Below are 11339 nucleotides of genomic sequence, written 5' to 3' on the forward strand. Positions count from 1 at the left end.
TGAATGGATATCAGAGAAGGTGGTGGTTTTTGCCAGAAGCAAGCTCTGGCAGGATCAGCTCTTTGTTCCCTTGGTAAGTCTGATCAGCTCAGCACAGAACAAGAAGCGACTCCAGCTTTTGGCTGAATTGCTGCTGAAAAAAACCAAATTGTGGCTTTTTGCCACGGAAATAATTCATTCAGAAACCAACAGTGGGGGTTTTATGTTCCTCTGTTCTTGCAACTCACATGTGAGTGCGTGCTCGGGGAAGTGACAAACGCCAGCGCTGCGTGGAGCGGTGACAGAGGCTGCAGAAAGGCACCCTGCGGCTGGCACCAGCCAGTGACAGCTTTGCTCATGGGAACTTCGCACCTTCTGCTCACCAGCTGCTGCCTGCAAGGCACAAACCATGAGGCTGATTATGTGCACGGGGCACAGGGGGATGTGGGGAGGCGTGGTGGCTGTGATGGGACCTGCAGCTCTGTCTTTGACCTGGAAACTCTGAGATGGTCAGTGTGAGGAAAGAAAGTATAACTGAATGTGAGGAGCTGAAGAAGGAGGAGGAGGCGGTGGAGGAGGAGGTGCTGCAAAGAGCTCCTGCAGCTGCAGCCCCTCGGTTGTGTCACCAGTGGATGCCCACAGAGCTGCTTTGTCAGCGGGGTTGTTGTTTCCCCCAGAATGCTGGGAAGCCTGCTGGAAAGGGGGGGCACCTCCTTCCCATCACAGACACCCCCCCGCCCCCAGGGCTCCAGCTTTGAGTCACCGGCTGCCAGCCCTGGAGCTCCTGCCAGGATGATGCCGAGCGAGTCGCCCTTGCCGACCTCCGGGGCCGTTTTCTGGTTTCGGTTTTCTGCTTCTGGCCACTGGTTTTCGCTTCTCTGGCAAATCCCAGAGCCCTCTGCTACTGCAGTTCCTGTAGTTTAAGTGTTTATGAGCTGACGCCTCTCAAGGTTCCTTTATTATTCCTGGAAACAAGCCATTCTTTACCACTTCAGCCTCACCCGACTGGGGTATGAGGTTTGTTTTGGTGCAGGCAGGATAGAAATAGAAAGCTAAAATTATTCAAAGGAGAAGAGTGTAGGGAAGGATGTTATGGGGGTGCTGAGCCTGCATCCCATGGGATATAAACAGTGACAAGGATTAGCCCAGAAGCTTTCAAACTCCTTCAAGCTCCCCTGAAATCGTGCCCTCGCCTATAGCCACAGGTCACAAAGCCAAGAACCCAGGGCAGGGGCATGGGGCTACTTTGCCCGTGGGTGATGGTGAGGGTTCTCCCCAGGATTGTGGGGGACTTTGTCAGCCCCCCCCAGGGGCACAGCTCACCCGTGGGGGCTGCACTATCCCAGCCCTGGCACTGAAGGACCTTGGAGCACAGAAAGGAGTATTATTATCCCCGTTACTTCCTGTAGCCTTTTCTCCTCCTTCTGTAAGTCCACAAGTGGATGCAGGCTCTGGGGAGCGGGATGATCCATTTGGGAGATGTTGGTGGCTTCACCTGGGGCAGAGGTGAGGTGCTCTGGGGGTCACAGCACAGCACTGTCCCTCAGGTGACCCCTGATCGAGCCCAGCTCCCTCTACTCCCACTCACAAACCGAGCCCAGCAAGTCCCAGCATGTGGCTGCGCATTCCTGCATGGTCCCCAAGGGATGCAGGAACCCTGGGGCTGGGGAGGCCAGGGGATGCTGTGGCTGTGGAGGCTGTGGGGAGATGCAGGAGAGGCCGTGGGGCAGTGGAAGGGTGCAAGAGCCCACAGGGGGAGGCTGCAGGGCCATGAAGTGATGGAGGAGAGGCTGTGGAGCTGTGGCATATCAGTGAGCAGTGCCAAAGCTCTCCGAGCCCTCCCCTCTCCCCCAGGGGATGCGGGTGCCAGGCACAGCCCGTGCTAGCTGGGGCAGCCAGACAATATCCCCTTTGAAGGGCACAAACCCATCTGGGGTGGCAAAACCCTCCACATCACGTGGGACAGGACCTGCACTTCAGAGAAACGCTGCCGAACACTCCAACCTCCAACCAGCCGCACACATGGGAAGTGGTTTTACAGTTTTGAATACATCATGAGGCCAGTAAACACCAGTGCATGACCACGGCTGTTCACTGGCAGCTGCAGAGCTCACACCCCGCTGTGGGACTGGGGCTCGCACCTCCCGTGGGGCTCCGAGCTCCCCGCAGTGACACAGCCCTGCCAGGACCCTGCAGAGAGGGGCCAGCGCTGGGCAAGGGAGTCTGGGGGCCATCAGTCCCCACCCCTGGAGGGGTTTAACAGATGTGTGGATGTGGCACTTGGGGACCTGGGTTAGTGGTGGCCCTGGTAATGCCTGGAAGATGGTTGGACTCGATGATCTCAGAGGGCTTTTCCAGCCTAAATGATTCCATGATTCCATGATTGGGGAAGTCCTCCAGCTGTGGCAATGGCCCTGACACAAGTTTAAAGGTTATCCCTGCTCTCAGGGGAGGTTGTGGTTCTAACCTGTGGGGATCAGCCAGACATCCCACGCTCCCTGGGGGGACCTCCACCCACCCCATCCCAAAAAGCCTAGAAATCTGCACACCAGGAGCACCAGTGAAAATGAAAACTATTTGTATCTTATGTATTTTTATTTTTCCTCGATTATAATGGGCAGGCAAGGCCCACTGGATTCACTAAAAGTGGGTTTGGTTTTCATAGTATCATAGAATCAAAAAGTTGGAAGGGACCTTAAAGACCACTTTATTCACCCCCTGCCATGGGCAGGGACACATTCTGCTGTCCCAGCTGCTCCAAGCCCCAATGTCCAGCCTGGCCTTGGACAGTTCCAGGGATCCAGGGGCAGCCACAGCTGCTCTGGGCACCCTGTGCCAGGGCCTGCCCACCCTCCCAGGGAAGGATTTCTTCCTCATATCTATTCTAACTCTACCCTCTTTTAGTTTCCATCACAGCAGAGCTCTGAATTTTCAGCCTGGTCCTCCTTGCTCTTCCTGGGGCACTCACCAACAATCTGCGGGAGGTGGGCAGAGGATGCAGTCCCAGGAGAGACACTTTGTCTGGTCCTCCCAGACTTTTGGGGTTTGAGGGATGCTGAAGGGGCTGGGTTGGGTATGTCCCAGCCCCTGGAGCCAGCAGTCAGGGTGAACCAGGGGCACAGCCCCACAGTCACCTCCCTAAGGCTCAAAAATTGCAAAAACTCAGGTTTCCCCTGTTTCTTTCTTTGCATGCCAAGAATGGAGAGGGGTGTGGAGCAAAGAGGCTTTTTTATTTCACTTTAATTTGCTTTGAAATACTGTACCCTCCATCCTCTTTGGTTTGCTCTGCTTCAAAAGAAAGGCCAGGAAAAATCTGAGGCATCAGCCATTAGAAAGAAGAGCACTTCCCAGAATATTTTATTTTGTAAAATGCCTTTGCTGGAGAAGGATGGGACCTTTATCAAGATACACATTTCTTATCAGCTATGACCAGCTTCCTGTCCTGACATGACTTTGGGGAAACACAAAGTGTTTCCTGTGGAACCAGCCAGAGGTGACCGGCCAAGTTGGCCATGCTCTCCCTTGGACCCACCACACTGGAGACAGATGGTCCCCAGTCACTCCCACAGGCACAGGTTCTTACTGGAGTCAGTTCCAGGATGTGACATCATCTAAAAAATTCCAACATTTCTCCAGAAATGTCAAGAATGGTGGGGGTGAAATTTCTGGACACTGATGTAATGTCACTGGTGCTGGAGCTGGAGCTGGAGCAGGGCAGGATGGAGTTGGAGAGGTCGGTGGACCTTGGCTTAGGGGCAATTTCTGAACTCAAGACATCTTTAATTACTTCCTTTTCTGAGTGAATCCCAGTTCCTCAGCATTAAACCCTGCTATAAATAGCAGCTTACATCAGCCTATGTCACCAGTTTTTTCCAGGTTCCCCATTAATTAAGACAGAGAATTTCCCTATTTCTGCTGTCACTGAATTTATTTTAGGCATTTGCTTTACTTAGCACTTTCTTCTGGGATTTTTTGGGGGACTTGTAGAAAACCTCAATCATATCCCTCTGTGTAAAACAGGGCAACATCCTTCAGATGGCAAATCCCACTGACTCCAAGCACTGCCTGCTGGATCAGGAATTCTGAAGCCACCTGATGGGAAAACTTCCTTTTTACACCACCACTTTGCTGTGTAATTAAATTAATTCCCCCAGAGATGTTCCAGCCCACTTTTCCCACTCTTCCATGGCCATTTTCATGTCTCAAGGCACCTCCCAGGGAAAATGGTTCCTCATCTGAGACACACTCAACCATCCTTCCTAAAAGGGCGAAGAGCTGGAAGAGATGACTTTCTCTTTTCATCATCACTGGAATGTGGGAAGTGGGTAAGGAAACATTTTTTAGGAGCATGTTGCAACATCCCAGGGCATCACCGGCATGACTGTAGCCTCCCACCTCCATCCAGCTGGCCACAAGCTGGCACAGCAGGAGCCTTTGTCAGATTTCTAAGGAAGAATTTGATTGCTAGAAACCAAGCAACTTGGCTTTGGGGTTATTTTTGGCTCTCAGCAGTGGAAAAGTTTCAGCCCTTACAAGTCCCCTGTAACACACATTACCTCAACTAAACTGATTCTAAACTGATCCTAAACTGATTCAGCTAAACTAAGGAAATTTTTGCTTTTATTAATTTCAAAATAGTCCCCAAGAGGTCAAAATAATTTGCTGACAAAGAGATTAAGGCGCAGAGGTGTCCAGCCTGAAAGGGAAAATCCCTCATTGAAAACATTTGAATAATCAAAGCAGATCCCAAACTAATTCTTCTGTTTTCATGAAACTCGTCATTTAGCAGAACATCTCTCCACATTTTGGCACCGTGAGCCTCGGGAGCAGGACAGGAGCACTCGGCTGCAGGGGCTGGATCTCCAGGCATAACCCGCGGATGCTTGAGGGCACAATCAGAGGAGCAGCTCAGAGACAAACCATGCTCCTCCATCCATGTACAAGTTATATTTCCTGAGCAGCCAGACAGGATCCAAGGGAGCTGACGCTCACTCCCTCCCACCCCAGCTGGCGTCGTCAGAACGCCAGGTTCCCACCTCCTGCCTGGCTGAGTGCCCTGCATGTGGAGGCAGGCTCTCTCCTCATCTTCCCAGGATATTTGGGGACAAGCAAGATGACAAACAGAGTGAGGGAATGGGATCTGGACTGATGAGTGAGCCTGCAAGGTGCCTCTCTGCAGAGGGAAAGATGGAAACGGGCCAGATCAGCTCTGAAAGGGGATGCTCAGCTTGGCAAGAGCCATATTTGCTCCGTGGGGTAGATGTGCCCTCCCCAGCCTGGGTGAAAGCCACCACCACATCTCCCAGCAGGAGCCTCCCTGAGGGTGGGACAAATCTGTGGCTTCTCCTGTGCCTTGTCCTCTGGACCCCTCGCCGTCTACCTGGAGCAGGGCAGGTCCCCTGCATGGAGCTAACCTGGCACGGCTGGTGGAGGGTGGAGGATACTGGGAAAATACCCGGTTATTTACAGAAGGTTCCTGGGGCAGTGGCTGGAAACCTTTAATAGAACCAGGATGAGTCAATGCCCAGTGCTGCTGGGGGGAGTGCAGAGGTGCCGGGGTGAGGTTGGGTTGCTCCACTTCACATTATAAACCTTCCACTGGCTTTCAGGAAGTGTCTATCAAGACATCACCACTCCATGATGTCTTGAAAATAACAAAATGGAGACATTCCCTGGGAATGTATGCTTTCCTGTAGAGAACAGATATCCTTCTAGGAACATCTTGGTCCAGCTGGACAGCCCTCAGCTCTTCCCAGAGCACTCATCACCTCCCTGCCTGGCCTTCCCTCTCCTCCTCAGGGAGTCTGTTACACCTTCATGGCTCTCTGTGTGGAGGGTGGTGGCTTCTTCCCAGTGAACCATCTCTGTCTCACCCTTTGCCCAGCCTTCACAGTGCTCTTACTCTCTCCCATATATTGTACTGCTTCTCCAGTCTGTGGTCATTTGCTCTCATCAGCTGAGACAGGATACTCTTTTCTTCCCAACCTCCCAGTTTCTGCCCATGCTCTCACCCCACAGTTCATCTGCTCCTCATTTTCAGAAGCACTGTTTCCTTCCTCACCCTGCACTTCAGAGAAATTCTCTCTGCCTCATCTTCAGAGTTACAAGTCTCTACACTTCTTTCAGCTCTCTGCATCCCCATGCCCAGACAAGCAGTAGTGCTTGAATTTTAACTGTATAATCTAAATTGTAATTTAATGTCTCCTTATAGGACCTGGAGTGCATCAGGCAGTTCCAAGAGATAACAAATAGCCCATCTCAGCTCTCCTTTCCCTTAAATTGATGGGGAAACTTGAGTGTTTCAGCTTCTGAGACTCCTCTTTCATGCCTACCACTACCTGTGCCAGTGCCTGCCCTGAGCCACCTCCAACCATGGGGAGCACATGCAGGACACTGGTGACAGCTCCCACCTCCTGCTCCTGGGCAGCAAGGGCTTTGCAGATATGGGAGGGGAGAATTCCACGGTAAAGGAGTCTTCAGTCTCTTTTTCCCTAACCAGCCTCATCCCACGAATGCTCCTGGGCCCTCCAGCGCTGCTCTTGCACTGATACTCTCTCCCCTCTGAGCTGCCTGGGAAGGTTGGGTAACAGGGGACTTAACAAATGCAGGAACCTCCACAGAGGAACTTCTTACTAAGGGACAGGCATGAGAGAAGCAGAAATAGCCACAGTGACTGTTTCATATCCTGTGTCACTGGGGAGGCACTGAATCGAGCAGGGAGCTTCACTCTTCCGGGGCTGGGGCTGCTCGGTTCCATCACGAGACTGCACCATGAGTGGACTCTGGTGGAAATTCCACCATGCCTACGCAAGTCACCGCATGGACCTCTCGCCCCATAAATTGAGGGGCTGCTGATGGTCTCAGCATCAGACAGCAAAGAGCCTTCCAAGCTTCCCTTGCCTGCTCCAGCTCCAGCCACCACTTCTTCACCGATATGAAGGTGTCTGTGGTTGCCCTGGCCATCCTCATCGCTGCCTTCTGCTACCAGACCTCTGCTGCTCCACGTAAGTCCGGGCTCTCCCCACCTTCCCTAAATGGGGACAGGAGAGATGTCGCTGCTGGAACCGTCCCTTCTGCCAGCACTTCCACTCCAGGTCCCTCCCTCTGTCCCACCATCTTCTGGCAGGTGCTCTGGGGCTGTGGGACAGGCACAGCTCAAAGACCATTAGCATAAAACCTAAAGTATTTTTTACCCTTTTTAGGGTAAAACCACAACCATGCTCCCCACCCCTGCTACAGAGGTCAAATGTGGGCACCCTGAGGAGGGCTAGGGGTGGCCAGCTTTGGGCTGGGAGATGTTGTCTGGTGACATGGGCTGTGTCAATGCCAGCTCGGGGTGAACCCAACAGGGAAACAACTGAAGGAAGAAGAAAAAAGACCCCATCTTTTCTCTTCCTCCTCCACATCCTCCCTGCTCCCTAGACCCAGGGATGGGTGATCCCAGCTCCTGGCCCTGTTCCCCATCCCTTGCTCATGACTGTCTTTACCCTTCACAGTTGGCTCTGATCCACCAACCTCCTGCTGCTTCTCCTACATCTCCCGGCAGCTGCCCCGCAGCTTCGTGACGGATTACTATGAAACCAACAGCCAGTGCTCCCAGCCTGCTGTCGTGTAAGTCCCTCCTCTGGGGCAGGGTTTGGGATGAGAAGCCAGGGAGGAGAAGGCCCCTTTTCCAAAGACAGGGAATGAAGGCTGGGGTAGACAAGAAATACAAGGTGATGCTTGGAGCACAGAAGCCTCATGCTGGTCCTGCTCTACGCCTTTGCAGATAAAACTGGTGGCTGCTGGATAGGATGGGCAAGGCATGGAGCTGCTCATCCTTGGGAGAGGCTGGGCTTGGGCAGGGCTCTTGTCCCAGCTATGGAAGTGCTCCAGGCCAGGTTGGATGGGGCTTGGAGCAACCTGGTCTGGTGGAGGGTGTCCCTGCCCATGGCAGGGGGTGGAACTGGATGAGCCTTAAGGTGCCTTCCGACCCAAACCATTCCATAATTCCATGATTCTGTGATTCTCCATTCAGTGCTCTCCCACCAAAAACTGACCTCCTCTCACCCCACAGGTTTATCACCAGGAAGGGCCGGGAAGTCTGCGCCAACCCCGTGGAGGACTGGGTCCAGCAGTACGTGAATGAGCTGGAGCTGGACTGAGGTCCTGGACAAATCCAGCTGCTCCATGTCCCCAGCTGCCGGGATGGGCGAGCATGACCAGCTGGGGTCCATTGGAAATGCTTCAATGTCATTTAGAGCTAGCTGAGAAACTGAAAACATTCCAAAATCCAACTTAATGTTGTGCTATTTAATTTTTTATAGGGGAGGGATCAGGTGCAATAACTCTGAGATAAAAAATAACTTTATTTAATATATGTATTTTTTTTAATGTAGACTCAGGTCGTATTTTCTGTATTTAAGTACATGTATTTTTGACATAAAATTCAATTCAGATGTCAATAAATGAATATTTTTGTAAGAACCTTCTGCGTTTGCTTCTGTTACAATCCTTTGGGATGACAATAGCTGAAATTATAATAGTGACAGCAAGTTCTTTATTTCCTTTTCCACACTGTCAAAACTCCCACAACTTTCTGTGTCTGAACATACTGTTTTGCAAAATAATAATGAGAAAAGCCATGAAGGAGGAGGTGTGAGAAGGGCAGGGATTGCCTTCAGGTAACTTGTCTCAAGCTTTTTATAAGGTATTTAATCTCCATTAATTATGACAACTGGAAGCTCATTAAATTCCACTGCTGGCCCCATTATAGTCAATCAAAATATTACCTTTAGGGGCTGAAATTTAACACATTGGCTGTTTTAGGGAAAGCTTTCTGAGAGCTGCAGGAAAAATGGATCATCTATTTCCAGAGCTGAGGGTGGAAAAGATATGTTTCACTGCAAGAATTTTAGAATTATTTCAAAAAGCTTTCATTTAGCTGGGACATGAAGCTTAGCAGATATTCCCCTCTCAGTAATACCTTGACTCCAAAACCTGCTCATCTCTGGAGATGCCTGTCCAGAGATGACCATGCCAGACGCAGCCCAGGGCAGGACCTGTCCCTGCAAGGAAACGTCTCCACTGGTCCCCCCTGGAGCTGAAGGAGATGGAGCTCACCTCAGTGAAGGTGTTTCTCACATCCTTGATGGCATTTCCCACACCACCGATGGTATTTGGGATGCTCTGATCAGCTCTGGACAGGCTCTGTTGGATCAGCATGGAGGATTTGGGTTCCTCCTGCCTGGATCTCTGGTGCAGTCCAAGGAAAAAGACTCAGCTCACCCCACTGCATTTCCATACTGGATTTGGGGTTTCAAACACGAACATCAGTGGGACACAGGGGAGCAGAGCAGGAGGTGGCCCTGGGGAGAGGTGACCTTGGGCAGACACACAGGGCGGGTGGGAGATGTGCAGGTAGAGGAGGCTCGGGTGGGGCTGGGAGGGATCAGGGGGCCGTGGGTGTGTCTGGGGGAGGAAGGAATGCATCGCTCCTCACTTGGGGAACTGCAGCCCCCGGCTCCTCAGCCCACGGGGCTGTGTGGATCCCATCAGTCATCCCACCCCAGTGCTGACTGCATCCAGCTTAAAATAGCACCCTGGGAGGAGGGGAGTGAGGTAGAGAGCAAGACAGGAGCCCCCTTCCCTGAGATGCTGCTGGGAGGGGAAGGAGCCCACGGCTGGGAGGTTCAGATGGACATCACCACCCGCATGTGAATGTGGTGGCTTGGTGAAAGCCTGCACTCACCAGACCCTGCACACCCCAGGACCAGCTCCAGAAGGAGGAATCATCAGGGCCAGGAAAACATCTTGGCCACTGGGTACCAGCCACCCTGGGTGCTGCTGGATAGATTCACCCTGAGGACTGGGACTGGCACAAAGCCGAGTGCCCAGAGCTGCCCTCACTCCAGCGAACAGCAGGAGCAGGAGACAGGAGACAGAAGGGGGAAGACCTGTGATGGAGCTATCCCAAAATCACTTGAGCCCCCACAGTGCCTCTTGGGTACAAGCCCCAGCTCCCCCCGTGGTACCGGGAGCAGTCCCACAGCCTTGGGGTATCTTGTGGAAGGGCACGGGCTCATCCAGGGAGCATCACCCAGCCCGGGCGCTGCTGCAGCCCGCGGCAAACCCCCCCTTGTGCAGCGTCCTTGGGCAGCCGGGGCGCACCCCCGCCTCCCCCAGCAGCGCCTGCCCCCGCCCCGGGGTACCTCAGCGAACTCCGCTATTCCGGGAGCCTGCAGCAGCCCTGAATTGCTCATGTCTTTCTTGATCTTGCACCCACCTACGTGCGGCAGCTCAGAGGAGCCAGCGAGGAGCAGGCGAGGAGCTGTAACTCCACACCCCCGGCAGAGAGGCGAGAACTGAGCACGTTCTGCAGAGGATGAGGAGTGGCCCAGGGCAGGCAGGGGCTGCAGTACCCATGGCGCCATCAGCTCAAATCCTCACACAGGCATCACCCTGCTGGGTGTATTTGCTGTTGCTGCAGCTGTTTGAGGCTGATTTTGCTGCTAGGGCTGAGTGATGCAAGGAAATCCTCACACTGTGCAACCCTTGGGCCACAGAATCATAGAATCATAAAATCATGGAATGGTTTGGGTTGGAAGGGACCTCAAAGCTCATCCTGTTCCACCCCCTGCCATGGGCAGGGACACCTCTCACTGTCCCAGGCTGCTCCAAGCCCCAATGTCCAGCCTGGCCTTGGGCACTGCCAGGGATCCAGGGGCAGCCCCAGCTGCTCTGGGCACCCTGTGCCAGGGCCTGCCCACTCTCACAGTAAAGAATTTTTTTTCCCTAGGAAGCTCATGCCCAGGGCTCAGGGCTAATTATGGTGCTCATCCCTCCCAGAAACAACCTCATTGGGTGCTCAAGCAGGTGGACACCAGAATCACAGAATATGCTGAGCTGGAAAGGACCCTAAAGCCCAAGGCAGCAGATGAAGAGGAAAGTGGGGCTGGGACCAAGAGGAGGGTGGTTTTCTGGGGAGTTTTCTCTGGATTCAGATCAAAACAAGAACAATGCTGTCAAGGGTTTCAGAATTTGTAGACTAGTCATCCTGAAACCAGAGTGTGATATTTACTGAATGTTTTGTACAAGGTATATAAAAATAATGCTTTTTTTGGTTTTTGGGGGTTGGTTTTTTTTTTTGTTTTTTTGGTTTCTTATTTATTTTGACAAAAGTCCTGGGCAAGCTTAGCTGTGAACAAAAATTCAATCATTATTATGATAAGAATATCATTATTATAATATATGTGCACATCTCTCTATATTCGCTGTTTACATCACTCTAGTGTGTCTGTAGGCATTTTGAGGCACAACAAATGTCAGAGGAGTTGGAGGCTGGAGTCCAGCACCTCACAGAAGGAGCAGCTGGACTGTGC

The 11339-nt window shown here is 52.4% G+C and overlaps 1 protein-coding gene across 1 annotated transcript; it reads left to right on the forward strand.

The window, feature by feature from the left end:
- Positions 1 to 6701: 6701 nt before the first annotated feature.
- Positions 6702 to 8445, forward strand: LOC125336458 (C-C motif chemokine 4 homolog). Its single transcript, XM_048324981.1, has 3 exons — positions 6702 to 6983; positions 7476 to 7590; positions 8036 to 8445. Exons 1-3 carry the CDS (start codon positions 6914 to 6916, stop codon positions 8121 to 8123), a joined length of 273 nt encoding a protein of 90 aa, XP_048180938.1. The 5' UTR covers positions 6702 to 6913; the 3' UTR covers positions 8124 to 8445.
- The last annotated feature ends 2894 nt before the right edge of the window (positions 8446 to 11339 follow it).

This window comes from Corvus hawaiiensis, chromosome 20 (genome assembly GCF_020740725.1).
Source record: "Corvus hawaiiensis isolate bCorHaw1 chromosome 20, bCorHaw1.pri.cur, whole genome shotgun sequence".
NCBI classification, from domain to species: Eukaryota; Metazoa; Chordata; class Aves; order Passeriformes; family Corvidae; genus Corvus; species Corvus hawaiiensis.

What these genes read in the sequence shown, in the direction of transcription:
- LOC125336458 (XM_048324981.1), top strand. Translation starts at nt 6,914, where the DNA reads ATGAAGGTGTCTGTGGTTGCCCTGGCCATCCTCATCGCTGCCTTCTGC. An exon ending in CCAGACCTCTGCTGCTCCAC is followed by an intron (nt 6,984 to 7,475) that starts GTAAGTCCGGGC and finishes TACCCTTCACAG; the next exon opens with TTGGCTCTGATCCACCAACC. An exon ending in TGCTCCCAGCCTGCTGTCGT is followed by an intron (nt 7,591 to 8,035) that starts GTAAGTCCCTCC and finishes CTCACCCCACAG; the next exon opens with GTTTATCACCAGGAAGGGCC.